The following is a 12259-nucleotide window of genomic DNA, read 5'->3' as shown; positions in this document are numbered from 1 at the left end:
AGAAGAAAAATCCATGTAAAACGAGTATAGTCATCGACAATGACAAGCACATGTTTCTTGCCACCGAGGCTAGAAATACGCATGGGTCCACATAAGTCCATATGCAATAGTTGCAAAGACAATGAAGTACTGGGGTTTTGCTTAAGCGGATGATTAGTCCGTTTCAGCTTACCCATCACACATGATGAACACACATGATGCTTATCATAGTGAAAGGTAGGAATACCATCAACTAAGTCTTTGGAAACTAGTCGATTGATACCCTTGTAATTCAGGTGTGACATCCGATGATGCCATAACCATGAATTTTTTTTGGTAGAACCAGTGGCCAAACACATGGTTGTATGTGAAGGTGCATCATTGAGGTCAATAGTGTATAGTGAAGCACAACATTTACCAACAAGAAGATCATTTCCTTCGGTGGATTGCACCGAGCATTGTCGACGTTCAAACAGAACTTTAAGATCTCCATCGCAGAATTGACTTACACTAAATAAACTGCACCCCAAACCTTCAACATATGAAACCCGTTTGATTGTTATGCCATTTTGTTCAAAATCTCCGTAACCCGTTATCGCTGCAATTTCATTATTTCCAAAAGTAACCGTTCCTAGGAATTTGTCAATGAAGTTGACAAGCAAGAATTTATCGCTCGTCATGTGTCGAGAACAACCGGAATCGATATACCAAATACAGACATCGAAACCCTGTAAATGTGAATTTCCTAGAGTTTAGGTACCCAAAGTTTCTTGGGTCCTCTACGGTTAGTACCAACAATAAACTTTGGATCAACGACAAGATAATCACGTAAAGCATCATGCAGTTTAGACAATAAATCATCATTTAAAACCACATTACATGAAGCATCATACGCAATATCAAGTTTTACATCGTTATCAGAAGTCTTAACACGCAACTTATTCCAAGTAGATGTTTTGTTCACAGACAAAAATTGAAAAACATGAGATGATTTCCTAGGCCGACTAGCAGATTGCATTGGTTTGGTTGATACTTTCTTAGTCGTGGACTTAGGAACCCATACAGATTTGTAATTCAAGCTTGGATTATGACCTGTGACACGAGAAACACCTTTGTTAGTTAGACATCCAAACTCTTCAGCTGACACATGAGATGATTGATTTTGCAAAATTTCCAATTTGATTTTACGTTCTTTTGCATCATACTCACTTAAATCAGATTTAGGACTTGTGTGTTGTGTGGACTTAACTGATGTTGTTAAAAGACTCGCTTTTGAAGTTTTTTTCATTGGAATCATAAGAATCTTTTCAGTTGACACATAACCATCAGGAGAATGAACCTTTTTGACAACAAATTGAGTTGTAGAAACAACTTTTGAACCAGGATTGCCAAATTGAGAACGGAGAGGATTTTTAAGAATAGTAATGGGTTTTACATCCTTAGATGTTGACATTCCCTTTCCCTTCTTAGTAATCCCACCAATACATTCAAGCACATTGGTTTCAACATTAGACGATTGCTTAAGTGTGTTAGCCTGTTTCAGTTGAATTATCTTTTGTTTTAAGCTTTTAATCTCAAGACATAATTCTTCAGCAGAAACTATCACTTCACCCTCCTTAAAAGCATAGGAACATTCTTTCTTAGGCAGTGAAGGCAATTTATCACACAGAGCAAGCATTTGTTCTATTGATTGGCACTTAAGTTGCAAGTCAATATTCTCCTTTTCTAGTTGAGCTACTATACGATTCAAATTCTGTACAGCAGGTAAATGCAAATAATAATCGTGCAAAGGATCAAGTTGACTTTCAAAATCTATCAAAGGTTCAATGATCGGTTCAGTATGAGGTTTTACTTTTTCATCTAAAGAATTTTGACCTAGAGATTATGTCTCAAAGAAAACAGTTAGTTCATGTGCTAGGTCTTCACGGAAAACATTATCAGAACATGCAGGTAAAGCAGGTAGAACTGGTTTCACATCAAAAGTTGGTTCATCAAACACCTCATCTATGTTAACAATGCTAGAACTAGGTTTGTTAAACAAGTCATTCTCAAGCATTAAAATGTATTTATCTAGCATGAGTGTAGGAATGTAAACCAATCTATGTGTCAGCACATAATTAGCACATTGCACATTCTTTTTATTTTCAACAAGTTCCTTCAAGAAAGCAAGATTTGATTTACCCATTTTTCCATTAATTTTCTCATACATTAAGCTAATTTGATGATATTTTTTAGATTTGCGATTAACAATAATATCATCAAAATCAGCATCAGAAGAATGCACAAAATGCGGTGGTAAACCAGCTTGAAAGTAATCAGAATGATATAATCCTAGAATCTTTTTGGAAGCTCCATCTAAGATCTTAGGATCTTCAAAACCCAACCCCCACTTTTCACCATGAATCGTTTTTGGTCTATTCATGAAAATCGTTTGTTTTGAAAGTTCCATATCCATGATAGCTTTGGATTGCTCTGTTCGATATAGTTTTTCCTCATATCAAGCAAGTTGAGCTTTCATTAGAACAGACTCTTTTGACAATGAAGAGATTTCAGTGTCTTTTTCAATTATTGCATTTTTCAAATGAATAATTTTCTTGTTTAGCTTTGAAAGTGTGGGTTCATGTTGGTTTTTTAAATCAGAAAGATCTTTTTCTAAGAATTGAACTTTTTCTGCAAGTCGTTCAGATTTTAAATGATAATCAGTTCGTTCGACTTTAATCGGATGAATTGTCTTTTTAAGATCTTCCAACTCATATTCCGAGGAGCTGAGTTGGACGGTCAACTTTTGCAATTCCAATTGTAATTTGGATGAAGATGGTTTGGTCTCAGAAAGTTTGATTTTGTCTTTTAAAACCTTGTTTTCAGATTTTAAGCCTTTGACTTCTTTTGACATTGAGACCAGATTCTTCATCAAGTCATTTTGCATTTTTATAAAATCAGGTGAGATTTCAGTTGATTGTACCTCATCATCGTCAGATGTTGAGTCAGAATTCTCCAATGCTTCCTTAGCTTTGATGAGCTTGGTCACCTTGCAAACATTTGCATGTTCCACCTCTGAGTCTGAATCATCAGTCCAGTTAAACCAAGTATCATCAACCGATTTCAGCTCTCCCCAAGTTTCCACAATCTTAGCCATCAACATTTTCTTCTTGTAGTAAGCTGCGTCCTTCTTCTTAGGCATTTTGCACTCACGAGAGTAATGACCAGCTTTGCCACAATTGAAACAGATTGAATCTTCCTTCTTGGAATCATCAGCACGTTGTTGTTTGGATTGATCAGCTTTCTTGTAGTGCGAGGAAGATGATGAGTGTTTGCGTTGATTGCTTGATTTGCCTTTAAACTTGTATTTGTTCAAGGCGTTTGTGAACATGGCTACCATCTTGACTAATTCTAGGTGTGAATCATCAACATCAGAAAGATTCAACTCTTCAGAATCAGTTGATTCTTCAACAAGCACTTTCTTGGACAAGCTTTTGGAAAATGATTTGCTTTTCTTTTTGGCAATTAGAGCAAGAGGATCACTTGGAGATGACTCTTTCCTTCCTTATTGAAGTTTAGACACCTCAGGTTGGTAATGCATAAGAACTCCAACAAGCTCATAAATAGTCAACTTGTCAATCTCTTTGGTAGATCGAACAATGGTTCCATAAGGAAGCCAATCAGCATTGAGCTTTTTGAGGAATTTCATGTTGACTTCAGCATGTACTTTTACAATCTTACACCTTTTCAACTCATTGAGAACACCATTGAAATGACGGTAGGTATCCTTGAGTAGCTCTTCTGGTTCCTGCTTGAAATCTTCATACAATCCCAGAGCCTTATTCAATTTAGTAACGTCTGACATGTCATAACCTTCTTGTTGTCATTTGATCTCATCCCATATATCTTTTGCAGTAGTGTTGCTATCAACATTTTCAAATAGCTCATATGGGATAGCTTGCATGACAATATTCTTAGCCTCTATGTCACCCTGAGCTCTTTCACGTTTATCACCAGAAAGTTCATAGACTGGAATTGGCATACCAGTATCCGGATGAAAATCAACAACTGGACCATCTCTCAGAGAAGCCCAAATATGTTTAGCTTTCTCACCCTTATAGTCTATGTACTGAGTAATACGATGAAGCCACTGAGTGTACTTGCCATCAAACAACACTGGAGGTCGGGAATCTGATCCAGTGATAAGAGTATCTTGAGTAGACATCTTAAATTGAGGTAGATTCGGTATAGATTCGGTATTAAACACAATCTATGATCAGGGTTCAGTATAAAATCTAATAAGAATGTCAGATTCGGTAAAAGATTCGGTACAGTTGCAGATTCGGTAAGTGATTCGGTACTGTAGCAGATTCGGTAACAATTCGGTATACCAGATTCTGTATCAGAAACTGATAAGAATCACAAGTGACACACCCAGATTCAGTATAGATTCGGTAACCACAAGAATTGTAGCCTGAAAACACTTAAAATCAATGGATTTAGTGATACAGAAAATCAGATTCTGTATCTGACTCGGTAGTCAGATTCTGTATGAATTTGAAGTTTACACTCAATTCAATCCCTTTGAATTAGATTCTGTAACCTTGCTGCACAAGGAAACAAGTTAGTATCACACAAAATATCAAAGATACCGAAGATTCAGGATACCGAATGTCAACTGTAGCAGTTGACAATACCGAGTCTAAGTCTAAAACTTAGAAATATAATAGAATCCTTTCACAAACCACACCAATTAGCTGCGTATGATCAAACCGAATGTGATAGAATCACAAACACACCAAAATATGCAACACTTAAGATGAATTTCCAGTATTGAAGCAGATTCGGTATGACAGTTACGATACCGAATGTTGATCAAATCTTCAAAACTTGAAGAATTGAAGAAATTGAACCAACAGAAATATGATTTAACACCTCACGAACACAACTGAATCTTTAAATCTTCACAAAACACCAGAATCAAGCTTGAATTAAGCAATACCGAGAGTTTTAGCCACAAACTCTAAAAATCAACTTGATTCTCCATAATTGAAGTTAAAAAGCTGTAATGATGATCGAAACTCTTTCTAATAGACCTAATACACCTTCGCTGAACTTATCACAAGAATCTGAACGTCAGATTATCAAATTCGATAATACCGAATCTGATTCATTTTACCGAGAGTATTCAGATTCTGTAATCTACAATCTCTGGATCGATATAGTGATGTAGAATCACTTCCTGGATGCTCTGATACCAAATGATAGGTCAGATCATGTTGAGATTGAGAGAAATGATATGATAGAATGAGATTCGGTATGTAAGAAGGAGACTCGGTACTAGAGAGAATCGGTACAAATTAAATTCCACAGCTTCTAGAACTCAGTTACAATACAATGCTATCTAATTAGGACTACATAGGTTCCTTATATAGCCCTCTTCTAAGGAACCTTCATTTAAGCTTAATTCACATTAACACTATACAACTTCGGGGTCCTAACCTAGGACTCAAAATTTATAGAGATAAATATAGATACATATATTATGCATTAATTACGTTTTCTAATCTATAGTATCATATAAATAGAAAAAATCCAAGCCCCCCATGATAATGTCATTAGAATAATAAATTGTATTTAATAAAAAATATTAACATATTAATTGTATAATATATGAAACATTATGTACAACCCTATAATAAAATACCCCATGACCATATGTACAATATTTGAAACATTATGTACAATCTTATGGTAAAACACGCCCATAACTAAATGTATAATATTTGAAGCATTATGTACAACCTTATAATAAAACACCTCCATGGCCATATGTACAAACTTTAAAACAAATTGTACAATCTTTTACAAAACCCCCATGAACACGTGTACAAACTTTGAAGCATATTGTACAACCTTAATATAATAATTGTATTTTAATTTTTGATAAAATTTCAAGAGGCATTTGTTATTACTAATAATTATTATTAAAAATAAAAATACTTATTTTAAAGCAAACTTTATAATTATAATTATAGTTATTATATTATTATTATTCGATTATGCGTTCTTTTTACGGGATTAATTACGTTATATATGTATACGAAATACATGTCTCAATGTCTCAATAAAAGGTTGTAATGTAGGCTTTTATTACAAGGGAAATAGTAATTATGATGAAAATTAAAAGATGGTGGTGAAAGAATAAAAGTAGTTCATTTATTCTGAAGAAATTAAGTATATAAATATATTTGTAAAAACAACGACAAGTTTGTTAGTCGAAATCCTTGATTCCACGGTTCATTAAACTAAATGACTTTAGTATTTATTTACATTCACTTAATACATAAACCATATCATTAAGCTGTTTCGTTTAAACAAACTCGTGGTTCCACAGGTCATTTCACTAGTATATACGGAGTAATATATAATGTAATTTCGATTTCATTAAATGCAATTTAACGTGTGTTATAGGGCTTAAATAAATAGAAAATACAATACTTTTTTTTTGGTAATCGAGGAAAACCTCCTATAAAGGAGCACATGGTTCCCCATAGAAGGTAAAACATCGGGTAAGTAACGGGTGAATTACGCATTATGCACATCATCTAGTCGCATTCTCTTTTTGAACAATTTGAACAGTTTAGAGAAAATATAATACTAGTAATACTAATATTTTTTAAAACGAAAGTAGTAAAAACTACATACTACTCTTCTCACATAAACATTACAAACAACTTTGTTCTACTGGTTGATTTAGGTTTTTCGGTTGAGGCTTAGTTAGCTGTCTGTTTTTTGTTCGTTTTCGAGTTTGTATGCATTAAAGGTCTTTCATAGAATGTTTCGGGCCTCAAAGTTAATTTCCATAAAATTCATTTATTCGGGTTGGGGTTGACAAGGGAAGAAGTTGAACAAATGGCTTTTCGGGTTGGTTGTAAAATAGGGGAGTTCCCTTGTACGTATCTTTGCTTACATATTGGCTGGAACATGAATAGAATCGAAAGTTGGAACCCCGTTGTAGAAAAATTCACTTCAAGACTCGCGGATTAGAAAGCTAAAACGATTTCTTATGGTGGAAGGTTAACGCTTGTGAAGTCGGTCCTTAGTAGTCTACCATTTTACTATTTCTCCCTCTTTCGTGCCCCTTCAAGTGTTACCAAAAAATTGGAGAGCATTAGGCGTAATTTTTTTTGGGGGGATCGGGTGTTAATTCAAAGCTAACTTGGGTAAAATGGGAAGACTCGCTCTTATCTTATGATGAGGGTGGTCTTAATATCGGGTCCCTTCGGGGGGAAAATCTTGCTTTATTGGGTAAATGGTTTTGGCGGGTAAAAATTGAACATAACTCGTTATGGGTTTCGGTGATTAAAAGCATACATGGTTCGAATGGACTTCTCGTTCCTACGGGCCCTTGTAGCTCGTTAGGGAAGGGTGGTCCTTGGATTAACATTTTGCGTGCAGGGTATAAGATCCAGGAATTAGGGCTGCAGTTCGCGCAATCCTTTTCAAGGCTAATTGGAGACGGGTCAAACACTAGCTTCTGGGAAGACAACTGGCTGACCGACATTCCACTAAAGGAAAAGTTCAAACGGCTCTACCATCTGGAGTCGGAACAGAATGCATCAGTGAGGGACCGAATTTGTTGGGCAGATTCTTCGTGCAATATTACATGGGGCTGGAACAGGGAACCGACGGGGCGTGCGCAAGCTGAATTGGACAACCTAAATAACCTGCTATCGTCATATGTTAAACAGGACAGGACCATGGACACATGGATTTGGAATCTATCCTCGAATGGAATCTTCACTACAAGAAAACTTTCGGGTCTAATTGATGATAACACACTCGGCGGCAGAAACAGAACAAAAAACGAGACTCTAAGGAATTCACTAGTACCTCTAAAAGTTGAGCTCTTCATATGGAGGGTATTGAAACGAAGAATCCCGGTCCGTACCGAACTTGACAAACGAGGTATTGATCTAGATTCCGTTAGATGCCCTCTATGTGATGACGACGTGGAGACAATTGAACATTCTTTGATTTTCTGTAAACACTCAATGGATGTTTGGGAAAAAAGTCTATCAATGGTGGGGTTTGGGTCCGGTTACCAATTTGAGCTTAAACGAAGCTTTTCGTGGTAATTGTATTCGAGCTCGATCTCCGTTGGACTCTAAGGTATGGCAAGCATTAGAATGGTCGTGTGCGTACTTAATGTGGAGGAATCGCAACCAAAAAGTCTTTAAAAATTCGTGTTGGAACGTACCAATGGCGCTCATGGAGATTCAACTAATTTCTTTTGATTGGATTGCGAATCGCATTAAAGATCGGAAGATTGACTGGTTGTCGTGGCTAACGAATCCATGGTCCTGTTTGGTTTAATTATGATCTTAGTAGGCATTTAGTTGCCTCCTCTGCAACTAATCTTTTTTTTCGCGTTCATTCCTGTAGTACAAATTTGTGCAGCTAGCTAAACTATTTTGTAAATGGCTGCTTTTTAATTCGTGTATTGGGCTTGGCCCTATTCGTGTAATGGGCTGGGCTCCCACTATTTAGCCCCTTCCTGATTATAATATTGCTTTTCGAAAAGGAAAAAAAAAAAAAAAAAGGTCTTTCATTTATGAAAGTTTTTATTTATGTTTAATCTAAGTTCATGTTTTTGTAAATAAAAAATTGATAAGAATAATATAACGTAAAACGACAAAGTTGCCCCTGTTATCTAAAGATTGGAACAACAGTTGCAATAAGAACAGGGGAAAGTACGGTAACGGTGCAAGTCATTTTTAACGTGGGCCTACTACTATTCTTAGAATCATCGAACTCAAAATTCCGACCACCGCCATCGGATTACGACGGAGATGACACAAGCGTACGGAGAAGCATGGTATTGGGACAAAAGGTATGCAGAGGAATCAACAGCAACTTTTGATTGGTATCAAAAGTATGAATCCTTATCACCCCTTTTACATCTTTATATCCCCACCACCACCACCAACCACCACCGCCGTATCCTTGTCGTTGGTTGCGGCAATTCCGGTACGGTATTTATTCCCCCTTTTATCTTTTCCCTCTGATCAGATGCATGATTGCTTAATTGTATATTTGCATTGTATAAATTATATTTATTAACTAATTTATTATTTATTAATTATATAAAATAAAAATATAAATATAAATGATGATCAAATGAGAACGCTATTAAAAGTAAACAAAATCATAAATTTCTATTTGTTGCATATTTTCTTTAATTATTATGCATATATACTGAATTTGTGAATTTGCAATTGATTGATACTTAATACTTCAACTTATTTGAAAATCTGTTTGCTGTTAAAAAAAAAAAAAAAAAAAAAAACAAAACAAAAAACAAAACTTATTTGAAAATCTACATACGTACATATATGTATGTACTGGGAATTATTAAAATGTTTACTTTGTAAATTTATCTAATTATACGATTCAAGTTAGAAAAAGTGAGTGTTCTTAGTTTCTTACTAATCTTGTTTTAGGAGTGTTATTGTTGGATCATTACCCTATATGTTTAGAGGTAGGGTAGGATTGTTTGATTAAATTTACTTTACCAAATTTAATGTTTGATGTGCATAATTGTACATACATAAGAAAAGAACTTTGAATGCGGGTCTAGTTATTTTTAAAAAAAATTGAGTAATATATTGGGATTTTGATTTGGATAAATTTAATAATTTTTAAAAATAAATAATCCACTTTTACAAACACAAATATGTTTCACTTTTAGTACATATGATATGTTGCAACTTGTTTTAAGTGGGTTGTTGGTTGTCCTTATCTACACAATTCATGTTTCCTATTTTCGTTTCGTGTTTTCGGTTTTCATCATTGTTTCTATCATCAAACTACAGTTGTTTTTCTGTAGAGCATGTTATTGGACTAATGATTAAATCAATGGATATCTGTTTGGCTGCAGCATTTAGTGAAAGCATGAGTAAGAATGGTTATACAGATATCGTGAACATTGATATATCATCCGTTGTTATTGAAGCAATGCAAAAGAAATATTCTGGTTCTCCACATTTAAAATGTACTGTTCGCTTTTATCGTACTTTTGTATTTTGATCTTAACCTATGGATGATGTGTCATTGTCGTTTAGCTTGGTTATTTTTCCATTGATTATGAACAGATATTGAAATGGATGTTAGGGATATGAAAGCTTTTGAAAACGGTTCTTTTGATGCGGTTATTGACAAAGGTATCTTTCTAACTTGAGTATGCTAAGTTCATTTTTATTACATAAAAAGCCATATAAAGGTTTATTACTGGCTTTTTTTAGGTTTTTAGTAATTAAATTCAGTGATTCACGGTTATTTCCATAAATCGATATATGTAAACTGACTTTAATGTTTTTTTCGTTCATATTATTTTCCAGGAACCTTAGACTCTCTTATGGTGAGTTTTCTATTTTTATTTACTTTTACCCATTGAATGTTAAGAGAATAACGAAGACCCAAATTGACCAAATTTTACTATAAATGAGTTGAAATTGCCCCCTAAGTTAACCACTGAGACAAGTCTCTTATTGCAGTGTGGTCACAATTCTAAACCAAATGCGGCCAAGATGCTTGATGAGATTGAAAGGTATATTGAAAAAGTTTTTTGAAATATTTGTTAAACGTTGAATTTTTTTTTCTTTTCATTTCATCCTTTTTCCATTTTGATATATGTTGATATATTGAAGCAGTTGATAACAAACTATAGGGTCTTGAAGAAGGGAGGAGTGTATATTCTGGTAAGCTCCGCTCATTACTAATGTAGTGGTGTGAGCGTATTAAAGATATTCAGTTGATGCCCGTTACAACACCATGAAAATGTTGCAGATAACATATGGTATTCCGTCTTACCGGCTCCGTTTGTTAAGAGAATCACATTCGTGGTCCATAAAGCTTCATCTTATAGGTGATCTTAATTTTATGTTTATTTTTTTTAAATATGGTGATGTGGCTTGGTCTTGGGTTTTAAATGTGGAGTGAAAATGTGTATGGACACAGATAAATACCTCCCCGGGGAGAGTTCGAAAGGAGAGACATGGGAGTTGACTCGTCCAGTTCCAATCAATAGTGATGGAAACTTGAAGGAAGGTAGTCCTTTAGAGAACATGGACGTTCATTACATATATGTTTGTACTAAGGTCAGATTAGTAATTTCATATCACTCTTTTTATTAAACGAGAAGTTCTACTTGTTATTTGGTGGAAGTATTTTACAGGCATCTGACTCTTACGGGGTGGGTTTGTTGGGTTTCACGGGGTTCGGGTGTCCCTGCTGATCTACACCTCTACTTTTTATGCATTTTCATGCTAGATTCTAGAAGTGAATAAACAAATTAATGAATAAAATCTTAGCGCACGAGGTTGCGTAACTTGTTAATATAGGTTATATATTGGTTAGGTTAGGTTGGTTCGGTTAGGTTGATACTAACACTTTTTTGTCTAGTTTTGTATACATTTTAAATGTATATATTAAATGTGTTAAGTATGATCAGAAAAGAATATTTTTACAATATCATTTTTAGAAGGGAAACGTTCGATGCATTAAAATAAACTTTGGACAGCTTTTAACCTATATGACTTGTTATGTATTTGATCTGTTTGAGATCAAACAAAGCTAAACTTGACCCATTTAGGAATGGGTCGAAATTGACACCTTTATTGTAATGGCTGTAAGTTTGAATGTTTACATGGAAATGCAGGTGTGAAGAAAGAGACAGACTAATAAACGCTTCTTGAGTTTACACAGAGTTCGTGCAGTGCAATCTTTTCTTTGTAATGAAGTTTGCTTTACTAATGAAAAAGCTTCTGCTATATAATCTAGTTGTAGTACTGATGTATTTGGAATATGCAGTTGTGTCTTTATGTTTGTGTCTCGGTATTTTGAGTTTCAAGTTCTCACACCTTTTGTCGCAAATTATTGCGATAATTCGAGTTTGATTAATTACTTTTGTGATCATCTTCTCAATCTCTGAATGTAAATCCTTAAAAACTTAATTGTTAAAAGGGATCAAATGGTGTTTTCCAAATAACCTTTTACTGAATGAAACATTTTATACATAATCACTATCACTATCACTATATACATTAAAAGAGAGTCTCTATTAGCTAATAAATGTTTTCAAAACCGCCTTTATAACCGTTAGATTGGAAAATTACATTAGACTACCTTTTAATCCAAGGACCATTAATCATCCACTAAAAAAATTAGCTAATAAATCAATTTACATACACTTCATCCCTAAAATACCCTTCTCAATTAGAAAAAACACGGGATAACT

At 34.5% G+C, this 12259-nt stretch overlaps 1 protein-coding gene across 1 annotated transcript; it reads left to right on the top strand.

Annotated features, from left to right (window-relative positions):
* Positions 1-8713: 8713 nt before the first annotated feature.
* Positions 8714-11937, top strand: LOC139862117 (uncharacterized). The gene is made up of 9 exons (XM_071850672.1): positions 8714-8991; positions 9902-10015; positions 10116-10184; positions 10362-10381; positions 10518-10570; positions 10691-10721; positions 10810-10888; positions 10981-11120; positions 11681-11937. Exons 1-9 carry the CDS (start codon positions 8814-8816, stop codon positions 11684-11686), a joined length of 690 nt encoding a protein of 229 aa, XP_071706773.1. The 5' UTR covers positions 8714-8813; the 3' UTR covers positions 11687-11937.
* Positions 11938-12259: the final 322 nt, after the last annotated feature.

The sequence above is a fragment of the Rutidosis leptorrhynchoides genome, chromosome 1, assembly GCF_046630445.1.
Source record: "Rutidosis leptorrhynchoides isolate AG116_Rl617_1_P2 chromosome 1, CSIRO_AGI_Rlap_v1, whole genome shotgun sequence".
Taxonomy (NCBI): Eukaryota; Viridiplantae; Streptophyta; class Magnoliopsida; order Asterales; family Asteraceae; genus Rutidosis; species Rutidosis leptorrhynchoides.
This window is presented reverse-complemented; position numbering and strand designations above follow the sequence as displayed.

What these genes read in the sequence shown, in the direction of transcription:
- LOC139862117 (XM_071850672.1), top strand. Translation starts at nt 8,814, where the DNA reads ATGACACAAGCGTACGGAGAAGCATGGTATTGGGACAAAAGGTATGCA. An exon ending in CGTTGGTTGCGGCAATTCCG is followed by an intron (nt 8,992 to 9,901) that starts GTACGGTATTTA and finishes GTTTGGCTGCAG; the next exon opens with CATTTAGTGAAAGCATGAGT. An exon ending in GAACCTTAGACTCTCTTATG is followed by an intron (nt 10,382 to 10,517) that starts GTGAGTTTTCTA and finishes CTCTTATTGCAG; the next exon opens with TGTGGTCACAATTCTAAACC.